A 13900-nucleotide genomic window follows, 5' to 3' on the forward strand; every position below is an offset into this window, starting at 1 on the left:
TCTTCTGCCCCTGTAGGCTAACATTTGCATGTACACCTGTCCTGATATATAGATTAGATGAGTACTTGGTTCATCCTCTAGGTGGAAATTGCGTACAGCCCATGACCGCATCATCTCTCATACCAGGTGATGAGCCTTTGCAGTCATTACCCCTTCTTTAGGCAGTTACTTTTACTTCTGTTACTCCACCTGTTTCTTGTGTGCCCACATGAAGGTGTAATCACCCAATTTCAAGCTCCAACAGTTGGTAGGGGGGACAGTATAGCATCAACAAAGTCATTGTGACACTCTGTAAGACCTATACAAGCTAAAATAATGATGTACCATAAAACTCAGTTAGGCTTTTGAAATCCCTGGAGTCACAAGTCTTGACAGAGCACAAGTCACAATGTATTTAACACAAACATGTAAGTAAACAAAGGTGCAAGCTTAATTAAATGTACACATGCAATGAGTACATATCATATCAGTCTACATATTATACAGATTTAATATGTGACCAATACTGATGTCATTGCAACTATATAATACAATATTATATCTGTAATATACTGAATCTGCGTTTAATAAGATGGGTCATAAAATAACTCAAATGTAATGCTTGATGCACAAAGTACTGAACAACTGACCCTCATTTAAGAACTTGAACCCAAACTTAATGCATGCCCTCAGTCTTTTTTCCCATGGCCTTTGAAAGAATCCATGAAATTGAATGCTCCGATGTAGTCTCCTAAAAGAACTCCCAGTTTGGTGGGTAAGATGCTGTCAAAAGAAAGCACAACAAAGACTTGTAATACCAGTTTCCCAGACATGGATCAAACCTAGTCCGAGTAAAGTCCGATTAAAACCATTTTCAACGGAGATCTAAAGAAAAATGTTATCTTATTTAGGATTACGCTTAATCCATGCCTGGGAAACTGGGCCATTTAGTGACTGACATTTACTCCAATACAATGGTATGTTCCCAGTGAAACTCCCAATCTGAATGATTTATTTTGATCCTTTGACTTGTTTTAGTTTGACCCTTACTTTTTTAAGAAGATGATGAGGTACAAACTCTGAGGTAGGTAGAGGTACACTTGGTCGGTCAGGATTGCAGAAACAATTTTTTTTACCACATAATTAGGCTCAAGGATGGGAAGGAAGGTTGGCCACCTGCAATAAACCATAATAATCACATTACCCATATTACTTATTTTAAGGATGAGTTGTACAGTTCGTTTTGTTAGTTCACACCTACTGTGCTCACACAATAATTGCAATTAAGAAAAGAGATGAGCAAAGTTTGGAATACAGTATATTCAATAAATTGAGTGAGGTCAGCTCATGCTTTGAATGTGGTTTAGGAAGGACAGGAAACAAACATACTTTGTACTGCAACCATCAAACATCCCTGTGTTGATGAAGAAGGGACACACAATGGTTGTCTTCACTCCCTCTTTCCCTGTAGCATGCATCTCCAGTGCCACCGACTCGGCAAAACCTACAGCCCCAAACTTACTAGAACAGTAATCTGGGTAAACAGAAAATATTATGAGTTGTAATGTTGTGGATGATGTTGAAAAGTGAACAAACTACAAACTGTCACTCCTGTATCTCCTACAAACTGAATTGTTAACGTACAGAGTTTGATAGATACAGTAGGGCAAACAAAGAGTTTCAAACCTGCCAAGCCATTAACTCCAATCAGTCCAGCAGAACTAGCGATGCTCACCAAGTGACCATGGTTATTGGCTATCATTGCTGGGAGAAATGCTTTGTATGTCTGAGTGAAAAGTGAAAATCATTATTGTCAAGGAGGTGGCAGATGGGGGAAGCAGAATCTGAAAACAGAACTACATTTTGTGATATTTAAATTGTTTCATGAACAGTCAACCTGGTACTACAGTTGAAAAAGCAGCATTTGAACTGTTAAGCCAACATTCAGTTGGAAAAAAGAAAGCCACTATTCTGCTATGATTCACTCGAAACGTGAACAAAACTTGGTTTTGTATTTGCATTTACATGTCTTTACAATTTAACACAAGTGTGCTATGTATAGGCTACACAATACATGTTATCTCATATTAGACTTTAGTGGTTATTCATGACTTAACAAGCCAGCTCGAGAGTACTTAGTGGGAAAACTGAATACACATATAAAGGGATTCTAATAATAGCCCTGTGGTAAAACTTTATCAAAGTTGACTTCTGAGGAAGGCCTACTAGTTCTACTCACCCAGAAGTGTGCCATAGTGTTCACTTCAACAGACTTTTCAATGAGATTGTCCGGGGCATCCAAGAATTTCCTGCCCGTCACAATTCCTGCATTGTTTATGAGGATGGTTACATCTCCAACTTCCCTTTTAACCTGACAATCAAAACAAGTTTGAAAATGTTTAGAATGCAGTAACAGTAACTGTCTGTTGCCTTTAGTAATGATAAAACATATGTTTCCCAAAAGGGAGGATTTTAAAAGAATCGAGATGATTTAGGTAGATTACTTCAAAAAAGAATTTATACCTGGTCAGCTACTGTGTACACCTCCGTTCTGTTGCCGCAGTCGCAGGTGTACGTGTACACCTGGGAAGTGCCCTTCTCCTTCACCAGACGAGCAGTTTCTTTAAGTCCATCCACATTTATGTCCCACAGCACCAAAGTGACATCCATGGATGTAAATGCAAGTGCCATTAGTCTTCCAAGACCACTGCCTGCCCCTGTGATCAAGATAGTCTCTCCAGCTATGCTTTTTTTCCGCGAAGGAATGAAAAGCATTAGAAATGCTTCCAGATTGTAGTATATCGATAAGACCAGTAGTTGTAGTGTTTCCAGAAAGAAATTCATCTTGAGAATTTAAAAATTGGACAACCTACCTGTATAAATTGCATTAAAAGTTAGTCTAATCAGTGAAACTGCAGTTTAAGGCTGTGATAGGTCATCATTATTCGCCTGTAGTTAATAATGTCTTGTTCCTGAACCAGGTTATTCTGACAGGTACATTTTGATCAATGTACTAAATCAATGATCATAGGCTGTGCTCTAATCATCAAAATAACATACTTACAAGAGCAAGAGCAGGAGATGGCTCTTTACGAAAACGTAAATGGCTTTTATAGGCGTGAGCAAAATACAGTTTTTTCCTGACCTTTGTACAATGACATAGTATAGACACCTCATTTATCTCTAGACAAAGGTCATTATTACTGCCTTGGATGGTGTCAGAAATATTAATCTATCAAGCATTGTCAGTCGGTGAACAAGTTTAAGAAAGCTTTATTGCCCACAAGGAGACAAAAACATCACACGCCATTGTGCTACAAAGTTTGTCTGCTGGTATGTTGTGCTAGCTTTACAGTCATTGGTTAAGACAAAGGCATGCAAATGTTCCATGGTTCTTCTTCATTGGCTCCTTACGTAGACCTGGTGTGCGTACGGGTTTGAGTGTGTGCGTGTATGTGCCTTTTGACCCCTGTAAGCTTGACCACATGATTCACCCAACACAGATAAGGCCAGACATCTTTTATGGCCTCTCCCTACACACAAGGAATTCTGAACACAGAATCATTCTTATACAGGATAAATGTGTTACATCTTCAATTTTTCCAACAGATGGTGAATAACTCTTCCTGTTGAAGAGGTCTGTGGTTAAACCACTGATCAGTTAACAACAATTAAAGATAATGATAAGTTTATTATTTCTATACTGTTTGAAATGTTCTGAATATAATAAACGATGTTTGATCCATACCTTGCAATATTAACCTCATGAGCGCATAACCCTTGGTTATGTCCAGGAGAGAAATATAACTATTAATTGTTTCTTGTATCATCGATAAACTTATATTATTCTGTTTTATTCTGCTTGCATAGCCATAAATTGGGTCTTTGTAAGGACTATGAAAGGCCTGTGTCGCTGATGTAAGTCAAGAGGTCACAATATTGCCAGTGTATAATGCCATGCAACATTGAATGAGGAAAATACAAGGAGCGATATTAGGATATTAGGAGCCCTATCTAAAGACCTGAACAAAAGCTATCTGGCCTTCTGTGTCCTTTTTCAGTGCCTGCAAAAGGCAATGTTAATCATGTTGTATCCTCCCATATTGTGATACCATATACTCTTTTGATTTCTTGTATTCGTTGTCCAGTCTTTTGATACTGTGATACTCAACTTGAGTGTAACATACACCTGCACCTTACATTTGTGTAATAAATACATTGATTTTGTTTTGAACTTGTCTTGAACTCATATTAACTATTCCTTTCATTGAATTGGCACTTTCAGAGCAATTGGGTACTATCAACTTTCAACTTCTACTATCTAATATGTCTTCACTGTCCTGAAAGAACCGTGACTAATGTGACATCTACCTTTAGTTCTATAGGACAAATACATAAGAAAATTGTGATTGTGATCAAAAGCGCACGTTTGATGATGGTGATGCTGGTGCATTATAGGGCTTAATGTAGTAAAAACAGAAAAGATCCAGTGGACCCTTCTCTTATCTATCCTTGGTATCCTGGATGTTGCAATTTGAAAATTGTTTTCAAATAGTTTTGGTTCAAAGTTTTGGGATCTGAATTTAACCATTCCAATTTTATTTGACTGAATTTTGATCTAATTGAATTTCTAAAGCTTGATTTGTTTTTGTATTTGGGGGGGGTTGAATTTTACTGTTCGTAGAGCAACCTGAATTTTCCAAACCTTTAATTTTTTATTCCATGTCTTTTTAAATTCAAAACATTTGGTCACTGATTTGCTTCCATAGATATCTGAACATGTATATTGCTAAATTCAGGTTTAGCAATCAACTAAACTATTTATTTTTATTACGTAATGTAGCAGTAATGTTTCCGGGTCATTACGTAGAAGGGGAGGGACTTCGTGACTGTATAAACGTTAAATCCGGACATGGTTATCTCTCTTTGTTACCGGATAGGGCTGGAGGATAACAGGTTCCTGGCTCACCGCTGTTCGCTACGATTTTTTAACGAATAAGTCGGTCAGGAATTTTTCAAGAATGGTAAGAGTTATTTGACGGGTTGATTACAGTACACACTTATTTATACCAATTCTGGCCAAGTAATACTAAAACAGTCACGCACATGTTGGTATACACTCATTTTTGTGAGCTAGCAAGCTAGCTAACATTGCTACGTTTAGATTTTGATAGTTGTCGCAAAGGCAGGCTCGATCTCATTTTGAGTTCCCCAGCTGCCACAGTTTTGAATCGGTTGAACATCAAATATAACATGCATTTCACAAGATTCGTAGGCCTACTGATGAGTTGTTGGTCCCTTGCAGAGACCGCCAAACTCGTGTATTTAACGCACCGGCACATCACGCCAAACGCAAAGCATGCTGGGAGTGTATTTGAAAATGCTGTATTTAAAACGTTTTAAAAATATTTTGTGAATCAAACGTCTTGCTCATAATGAATATACGCGACTTTTTCTTCCCGCAGGCATTTAAGGATACTGGTAAAGCGCCCGTTGAGGCTGAAGTAGCGATCCATCGCATCCGCATCACTCTGACCAGCCGCAACGTGAAGTCTCTGGAGAAAGGTAAATAGTCATGATTGTCGAACTTACTTGAAAACCGTAACTGGTGATGAGGATAAACACTGTATGATTAATATTGATTAAAAATACGCTATTCTGAGCCAAGCATTTGTAATCATCACTTGTTGATCATAGTGATGTTTCTCGTCTTAATATTGTTGTGTGTCCTTAGTGTGCGCAGATCTGATCCGTGGTGCTAAGGAGAAGAATCTGAAGGTCAAGGGACCAGTCCGCATGCCAACCAAGGTATTGTGGTCATTATGGGTTTTGATGCCTCCATGTACAGGTAGCTTTTTAAATGTCAGATTTAGTAAGTAATATATATATATAAGTATATATAAGTAAGACAGTATATACGCCGTAGTTACCCTTTAATCTTCATGATGTATTAGATGAAGCTGTTTGCACATGTACATTAAAACATACATTAAAAATCACAACATGAATTCAGCAACATTGTACAATCAGAGCCTGCTGTTCATTGTCTCTACTCCCTGCTCATTAGTCAGTTTTCCCTGCTTGTACTGCAGGACAAGGGCACTTTTAGGCATGTTTCTAATAAACTTTGTTTTTCCAGACCCTGCGTATCACCACCAGGAAGACACCTTGTGGAGAAGGATCCAAGACCTGGGACCGCTTCCAGATGAGGATCCACAAGCGTCTGATTGATCTGCACAGTCCATCTGAGATAGTCAAGCAGATCACTTCAATCAGCATTGAGCCTGGAGTAGAGGTTGAGGTCACCATCGCTGACGCATAGACTATTTTGCAGCTGCAATAAAAAGTTGAAATGACATGTATGTGTTTGTCTTGTTCTTAAAGGGAGAACTCATAAGTACAGTGTAAAAATTGCCACTTTGATCAAATTACCTTCCCCAAGTAGGTTATGTATATCTCAGTGGTTAGTTTGGTTTACAATGGCATGCAGTGTTAAAGATGGATGTTTGCACTAGCCATTTGGTCAATCTAGTAGCAGGGACCTACTGTCAGTGCATTCAGCATCTTTAATTAAACTTGACCCCAGACATTATTAGCCAGTGCAACAGTAACATCTGACAAAGATTGTTTCTGAAGGAACGGCAACTATTTCTACACGACAAACAATGTGTGGATGTGCAATCTTAATTTGTGTGATGGTCTCAAACAAGGGTCAGTTTTGTAAAAACCACAAAAGAACGAACTAATGCTAATCTAAGGTTTGTCTTTGGTTGTAAAATCTTACTGGCAGTTATTTCTCCAATAGCCTGTTTCAATTAACTATTTTGCAGCTCAATGGTTAAGTTTGAATAGGAACAAATATTAATACAGTTCTGAACCAACGATATATTGCAATCCTGCCTTAACTTTATATAGTACATGTTTGTCAGCTGTGTAGGATTGCAACAAGCCATAGAGTTACTATAACGCAACAAGCAGACCGTCTTCTCACTCGCCCTTTTTTTCTTGCTTTTCTGACGTGCGTCACTGCCATCTACTGTTCAGGAGTGAGGTCAGTAGGCCAGACCAGTGCCATTTTACAATAAATCCTCAAAATAAATAAACACCTATCCTTACTCCCACTCGTTTCCCAAAGGAAAGGGACAAGAACCCTACAGACCTCCTTAAAGTTGATTCCTTGCAGATCTACCTATGATCGAGAAACATGTGTAGAGTTGATGCCATGTGACTGGCTGATTAAATATTTGCGTCACGAGCAGTTAAACAGGTGTACCTAATAAAGTGACCGGTGAGTTATGATAACAAGACATGATCGAATTCAAATCTAGGAAGAAGATGACCGAACTTTCTGCAATGTCCACAATTTTGCCCCCAGAGGTATTTCCGTTGGAATTCGAAACATGTTTTATCATAATCGTCTGGTCAATGTGCAGGATGCAGTGGCATATGAGTTTAAAGTAAATTGGTTATTTCTAGATGAAGATACCTAGAGCTTGGATAACATTTCTCAACCCACATTTCCTTAAAGTGCAAGAATGTTTCATTGAAAAATTAATCTATAACAACGCTGTAGAATAATGATATGGACTTTCCAGTGCTTCCGTTAAAAATCTCTATAAATTTGGCAAACTTTGACAATTTACTGCCCTAATCTAGTAGCCCATCATCCATTCTCCGCATGCACATTTCAGCAATTTCTTCTCGGGAATCAGTATAATACTACTACTACCACCACAATTTCACCGTTTAAACTTCATCCAGAATTTCTAGTCTATGCAGGACTTGAGTCAGTATTTCTGGACCCTCACTGGGCTCAAATGCGAGAGTTACGTCTGTTAGATTTTCCCTGAACAAGGTAGCAGTGGATTTTTGGGTTGTGCTGTCCACATGTTGGTGTCCCCACCACCACCACCACCACCACCAAGAGGTAGAATGTAATTCACATGTCTGACTGTTTACTGATTTAGATGGCGGAAGCAGAGAGTGCTGGGCATCAACAACCGCTGAAAGTCTACCTTAGGATAAGGCCTTTCTCTAAGGATGAGATCTCTGACAATGAGGACCAGGTACACTACAATAGATTCTACTATACTTTAGTCATAGTATTCTCATTTTATCCCTATATTGGATTATTATTGGATTATTTAGTGCAGTCTTTGTTATTATGGGGCTGTTGAGTACCTGATGGGTACATTTGTGATTTCAAGGTTGCTTACATTTTTGTTGGCTGATGGCATGTATTGGCCTAGTTGAAAATGCTATCACGTGTACACTTAATTTACCCATAGAAGCTTGGATTAACATGCATGTCATAAAAATTTTGTCTCCAGGGTTGTGTGGTGCTTGAGAATGATCAGACTGTCTCCCTGCATGCTCCTAAGGGCTCTTCCACTATGAAGAACAGTGATAAAGGCATTGGCCAGGCCATTCACAAATTCACTTTCTCTCAGGTGGGAACCAAATATATGTATGTAATGTAAAACAATGTGCTGGGAAGTTGCGTTTGACCGCCCACCACACTTTAATGTTAGTAGTAATAAAGCTACGGCTAACAATATGTCCCTAGCATGTGCCTCAATGTATAGATGCATCATGTATAGATGCATCATGTATAGATGCATCATGTATAGATGCCTCATGTATAGATGCATCATGTATAGATGCCTCATGTATAGATGCATCATGTATAGATGCATCATGTATAGATGCCTCATGTATAGATGCATCATGTATAGATGCATCATGTATAGATGCCTCATGTATAGATGCATCATGTATAGATGCATCATGTATAGATGCATCATGTATAGATGCATCATGTATAGATGCCTCATGTATAGATGCCTCATGTATAGATGCCTCATGTATAGATGCCTCATGTATAGATGCCTCATGTATAGATGCCTCATGTATAGATGCATACACACACATACATTGGCAATGCATGTTTTGTAGACACTGACAGGAAAGTTACCCGAAATTCAGGCTGCCAATTTGAACATTTTAATCAATGTGGGACACTACCTCAAAGGATCAAGATATATCAGATAACCTTTTTATAAAACTCCTTTTAGATATTTGGGCCCGAGTCGAAACAAACTGAAATCTTTGAAGGTACCATTAAAGACCAAGTGTACCACTATCTGGAGGGCAAGAATGCCTTAATCTTTAGCTATGGTGTGACCAATGCTGGCAAAACCCACACAATACAAGGTAAGTTGGAACATTTCATAATAGTCTATGATGAGCAATTCTATATGCAAAATGTTTTCTTGTTTTAGGAACACAGATCGACCCTGGAATTCTGCCTCAGTCACTCAATGTCATCTTCCAACATATTCTCGGGAGACAGTATGAGGACCTGGATTTGAAACCATATCTCAACAACGATGTCCAACATTTATGTCCGGACCAGGTCAAACAAGAGATTAACGATAAAGCAGCCATATTTGCACTTCTTAAAGAGGTGAGGTGTCTTTATGCTGATTGTGATATCTAGTGTAGCTCACTTTGAAATGCAAAGTTCTGCTCAATTGGGTGCATCAGTGAATTGTCTGCCCTCTCATGTGAGCCTAGATCTAAACTATGATGGTGGAGCCAGTCTGGTCATGAACCATTTAGTCATTTTACAACACAAACCCTTGCTAAGATAGACTAATGTTTTTTACCACGATGACTTGACTGAATTGGTAAAATACTTTTTTGTTTTTGTTTTTAACAATTAAACATTTCCACCTTTTTTTTGGTCCAACTTAATTCTGACTCTCTCCACATCCGAACAGGACAGTGAGTCTGTGAGAGTCAGGGCAGGTTCATCAGACAGCCTTACTTACTCCACCACAAGCCTGGACTCCTCTTCAGGGGGGAACAATCACACAGGTACTGGATATAACATCCACACTTAACTGCTCACTCAAATCACTTTTTTACAATATGCCTCATGAAAATAATATTGTTACTATGGTTTTAATCTTTTCCTTAAGCTGACTTGGCAAATACATCTGAGAGGGATGGCTGCCAGTTTGCCCTGTGGGTGGCATTCTATGAGATCTACAACGAGAATATTTTTGACCTGGTCCAGCCTACCTCTTCCAGGAACAAGAAGCGTACTTCTTTGCGAGTGTGTGAAGACAGTGTTGGGAACTCTTACGTTAGAGGTGGGGAATTATCCCTGTGTTTCTGCTGAAAAATTATAAAAAACAGGGAATTTTTCATCCATTTTCGTTACAGTACATCATTACTCAAAAATGTATTACATTTCCCTCAAGTTGCATACAATATCCCATGATTCAGCAGGAAATGCAGAATAATCTCAGTTCACATTTCAGATTTAAAGTGGATTAATGTCCAGAATTCAGAGGAGGCACGCAAGATTCTCAGAGTTGGAAATAAAAACCGATCTGCTGCTTCCACCAAAATAAACCAGTCTTCAAGCAGAAGGTAGACTTAAATAAGTGAATACTATTTTTTACAGCAAAAAATGTTCTGTTGCTGAGAATTGAAAAACAACTTTCTGTTAAAGCCACAGCATATTTACGATGAAGTTGCTCAAGATGTATGGCACTGAGGTTCAGACGGTTTCAGAGTGAGTTTGGTTACAGTTCACATGCAAACATTTCTTGTAGAGTTTTTTTTTTTTATAATGACAATTTACCAAGCATTCAACCTCCCCAGACTCTCTCTTTGTGACCTGGCTGGCTCTGAAAGATGCAATAAAACCAAGACGTTTGGGGAGAGGCTGAAAGAGGCAGGAAACATCAACACGTCCTTGCTTATCCTTGGCAAATGCATTGCAGCCATGCAGAACAGACAAAGTGACAGGTAGCATATTTGACCCAATCACAGCAGCAATATCATGTGACGCTAGCTTATTAGTTTGATTTTTAAGTGTGTGTGTATATATGTATATGTATAAAAATATATATATATATATGTTTATGCAATTCCATTTCATCCTCTTGACAGAGTAAAGACCAGCTACATTCCATTCAGAGAGAGTAAACTAACAAGGCTCTTTCAGTCTTTTTTGTGTGGGAAGGGAAAAACGTCTATGATTGTCAACATAAACCAGTGTGCATCTACCTATGATGAAACTCTCCACGTCATGAAGTTCTCTGCTGTTGCTAAACAGGTTAGTTCTGCCTAGCTGGTACCCTCTGAGGCAGACACTTTGCTGTGTGACACATCACAATTGCTTGTGTATTTCACATTGCGTTCTGTGAGCACAATTGTCACCGTTGGCTTGTCAAAAGATGCAGAAGCACGGACATGAACAAAAGAAACCTGCCTTTACTAAAACGTAACTATTAATGCATTGTACTTTACTTTGAATGCCCTCTAGGTGGTGCAGGTTATTCCAACCAAATCCCTGGAATCTTTAGCCCCAAGACTGGTTGGATGGGATGGCAAGCTTCTACTGAAGAATGGGGTCATCGATAACCAAGCTCTGGAGAGCTACCTGTCTGAGGATGAGCTGCTGGATGAAGAGGAGGAGGCAGATGTGTCCATTTTGCCCCAGGAGGTACAACCACAGCTTGTCACCACACTTCTCACTGAGGCCTCCAATGAAATGCATTCTTCCATCCTTTTGTCAGTTTTTTTTTTTTAAATAATTATCGAAAGCTTGCTGTGACCAATCCAGTTGGGTTTGTGATGACCTGAAAATAGGTATTTTTAAATTTTTGAAAAATGTTTTTAGTTAAGTTTTCCAATCCTTTTAAAAATGTTTCATGTAAAATGTGTCCACATACTGGGTAAAAAGTTTTTTTTGTGTACTCCACACACCAGGAGCTATTGAATGTGATTGAGAACCTCAAGACGAAACTTTTGGCTGAGCGGAAAAAAAACCTGATCCAGGAGATTGAAATTCGCAATGAGATGGGAGATGCTATGTTGCAGCAACTCATGGAGAGTGAAGAACTTCAAAAGTAAGGGGTGAAAACATCACACAATGGGGGGGGGGGGTGTTGTTTTAGAAGAGCCACAGAAAAGTCACAACACGGTTAAATTGATTCTTTGGACACCCTCCTTAGCTGGAAGGTTGTAAGATGTCTATGTTCTAAATGTGAACCCATATAGGAACTGGTATCTGTGAGGGTGTAATTGTTCAGTCGTCAGATGGCAGAGATGAAGGAGAGCTACCAGGAGAAGATGGAAAACACGTTTGAGATGTACAAGGATGCCCTTAAGGAGCATGCATACCAGTGTGCTCTTGCTCGTGTGGAAGATGACTATGTCCCATTGGCTGTATTCTTTGCTGAACAGGATAAAGTAGAGGTACTGTACGCTCGCTATGGTTAAACGGCTACTGTAGACTACTGACATGGCCTGTAAACATACATTCAGCAAGTTGTCAACATTTTCTCTTAATGCTGAATGCGGTGTCAAAGATGTGTTCAAGTAAAACATTTTGTGAAGGAGCTGAATCACAAGATGGCTGAGATGGAGAACAAGTTGGCAGCAACCAGAATGGTGCCATCCTGTGTTTCAACACAAGACAACTCCTGCCAGACACCGGACCCCTCACAACTAGATGTTCAAATGGGTGAGCTCACCATCAAGCATTTCAGTAGTACTACAGAAAGGTGCCTCACAGTTGAGAGCCGTTAACATTTAAAATGATACTCCAATCTAATGAATTCACTTTCACAGATTCAGAGAGATACAAAGTTCTTTGTGAAGAAAAAAGTTCCATAGAGAAACTCTGTGAAGAGAAAGAACAAGTAAGTATTGGTAATGTACTTGGCCATATGACAGAGTAATAAACATAAGTCTCCTCGGTGGTTATTACATTCATATTTAGCCATCTGTATTTGAGCCTTTGCAATCACTCATGATTAATTTTGTATGTCTGTTTCCAAGTTAATTTCAGTTATACAAAAGAGGTTGATGGAATTGAATGAAACATTTGAAGAGGCAATAGCAAATTCGTCAGCTCTACAGAAAAAGCTGGAGGAGCAGGTATTAACACACTGTTTATATTGACTGAAAGTGGTTATCAATAATAATTATTCTTATTTTAACTTAGAAGGTATTTTCCAAAAGTGTCAAATTTTGGATGAGTGAGACTAGTTCAATTTCAGTTGTGAAGTGGTGGATAGGATGTGACTTTTCAGAAAATTGGTTCATTTGCCCAAACGCATTTTAGAAACCCGTTATGTCCCCCTTTAGGATCACCATCTAGACGGGATACGGAGAGAGAATATGGAGAAGGATGAGGAAGTTGCCTTTTTAAAAGCGGAGCTGGCCAAGCCGAGCAAGAAATCTCCCATCCGAACCAAACGGGGACTGCTTGCCAACATTAAGGACGCCGTGACGTCACCACGGAAGAGCACCGTCTGTAAGACGCTGAGGAAATCCTCCAAGACCACTTCCTTGCTGAAGAAACCCTCCCAGTAGAATTTATCTTTTTAAATGTTAATGTTTCTGATGTGAATGTTTTTTTGAACTTGGAACTGAAATAAAATTTAATCATTTGTGATAATTTTCTGTCTCTCAAACTAAAGCAGACCTTGTGGTACAAATGCCAGTTAAGGATACCAAATGTGTGCATGGGGTGTAAACATGTGGAATCTAGGAGTGAACCCTAAACTGTGGACCAATGGCTGATCTGTTTCACCTTTTTTAAACGGGTTAGGTGGGCCATTCTGTGCTTGCAATATAACTTGTTTTCACTGTGAATTTCACAAGAACATCAAAGGATAATAATTTAAAATGTCTAGCAAAACTGTGTGCCTGACGGTCAATGCATGGTCAATGGACTGTAAACCTTAAATGAACCTCAAGTTAGCCTGAGGACAATGCTCTCAAAAGATGGCACAAAGGCTATTGTGCGAGTCCATTAGTTTACTGAGGGATGTCACAAGTAGTCTTACTGTACATTACCATGCTTCAGTTAATAACATGTTCATATATTTGAAAT

General features: G+C 39.0%; 3 protein-coding genes and 1 non-coding gene across 4 annotated transcripts; 3 read left to right on the plus strand and 1 right to left on the minus strand.

Annotated features, from left to right (window-relative positions):
• Window positions 1-336: 336 nt before the first annotated feature.
• sdr16c5b (short chain dehydrogenase/reductase family 16C, member 5b) lies at window positions 337-3123 on the minus strand. Its single transcript, XM_047024422.1, has 7 exons — window positions 3044-3123; window positions 2503-2852; window positions 2219-2350; window positions 1666-1765; window positions 1369-1513; window positions 1030-1155; window positions 337-762 (listed from the first exon to the last, which is right to left on the minus strand). The coding sequence occupies exons 2-7, from the start codon at window positions 2821-2823 to the stop codon at window positions 669-671; spliced, it is 918 nt and encodes a 305-aa protein (XP_046880378.1). The 5' UTR covers window positions 2824-2852; window positions 3044-3123; the 3' UTR covers window positions 337-668.
• Window positions 3124-4891: 1768 nt separating this feature from the next.
• Window positions 4892-6335, plus strand: rps20 (ribosomal protein S20). Its single transcript, XM_047023835.1, has 4 exons — window positions 4892-5003; window positions 5445-5544; window positions 5714-5787; window positions 6119-6335. The coding sequence occupies exons 1-4, from the start codon at window positions 5001-5003 to the stop codon at window positions 6299-6301; spliced, it is 360 nt and encodes a 119-aa protein (XP_046879791.1). The 5' UTR covers window positions 4892-5000; the 3' UTR covers window positions 6302-6335.
• LOC124470561 lies at window positions 5586-5648 on the plus strand. The gene has a single exon (XR_006956425.1). It is a non-coding gene; the product is annotated as a small nucleolar RNA U54 (small nucleolar RNA).
• A 934-nt stretch (window positions 6336-7269) lies between the features above and the next one.
• zgc:56231 (uncharacterized protein LOC406257 homolog) lies at window positions 7270-13377 on the plus strand. The gene is made up of 18 exons (XM_047024172.1): window positions 7270-7356; window positions 7947-8045; window positions 8310-8429; window positions 9054-9192; window positions 9261-9445; window positions 9762-9858; window positions 9963-10136; window positions 10308-10419; window positions 10502-10564; window positions 10654-10800; window positions 10945-11110; window positions 11321-11500; window positions 11767-11906; window positions 12090-12255; window positions 12397-12523; window positions 12631-12701; window positions 12841-12939; window positions 13150-13377. The coding sequence occupies exons 1-18, from the start codon at window positions 7288-7290 to the stop codon at window positions 13375-13377; spliced, it is 2382 nt and encodes a 793-aa protein (XP_046880128.1). The 5' UTR covers window positions 7270-7287.
• Window positions 13378-13900: the final 523 nt, after the last annotated feature.

This window comes from Hypomesus transpacificus, chromosome 8, assembly GCF_021917145.1.
Source record: "Hypomesus transpacificus isolate Combined female chromosome 8, fHypTra1, whole genome shotgun sequence".
Classification (NCBI taxonomy): Eukaryota; Metazoa; Chordata; class Actinopteri; order Osmeriformes; family Osmeridae; genus Hypomesus; species Hypomesus transpacificus.

Coding starts and splice junctions, on each gene's coding strand:
- zgc:56231 (XM_047024172.1), top strand. CDS start 7,288: ATGATCGAATTCAAATCTAGGAAGAAGATGACCGAACTTTCTGCAATG. Junction 8,430..9,053: donor ACAAATTCACTTTCTCTCAG/GTGGGAACCAAA, acceptor AACTCCTTTTAG/ATATTTGGGCCCGAGTCGAA. Junction 12,256..12,396: donor CTGAACAGGATAAAGTAGAG/GTACTGTACGCT, acceptor CATTTTGTGAAG/GAGCTGAATCACAAGATGGC.
- sdr16c5b (XM_047024422.1), bottom strand. CDS start 2,823: ATGAATTTCTTTCTGGAAACACTACAACTACTGGTCTTATCGATATAC. Junction 1,766..2,218: donor ACACTATGGCACACTTCTGG/GTGAGTAGAACT, acceptor CTTTTCACTCAG/ACATACAAAGCATTTCTCCC. Junction 763..1,029: donor CTCATCATCTTCTTAAAAAA/GTAAGGGTCAAA, acceptor TTCTTTTGACAG/CATCTTACCCACCAAACTGG.
- rps20 (XM_047023835.1), top strand. Junction 5,545..5,713: donor CGTGAAGTCTCTGGAGAAAG/GTAAATAGTCAT, acceptor GTGTGTCCTTAG/TGTGCGCAGATCTGATCCGT. Junction 5,788..6,118: donor CAGTCCGCATGCCAACCAAG/GTATTGTGGTCA, acceptor TTGTTTTTCCAG/ACCCTGCGTATCACCACCAG.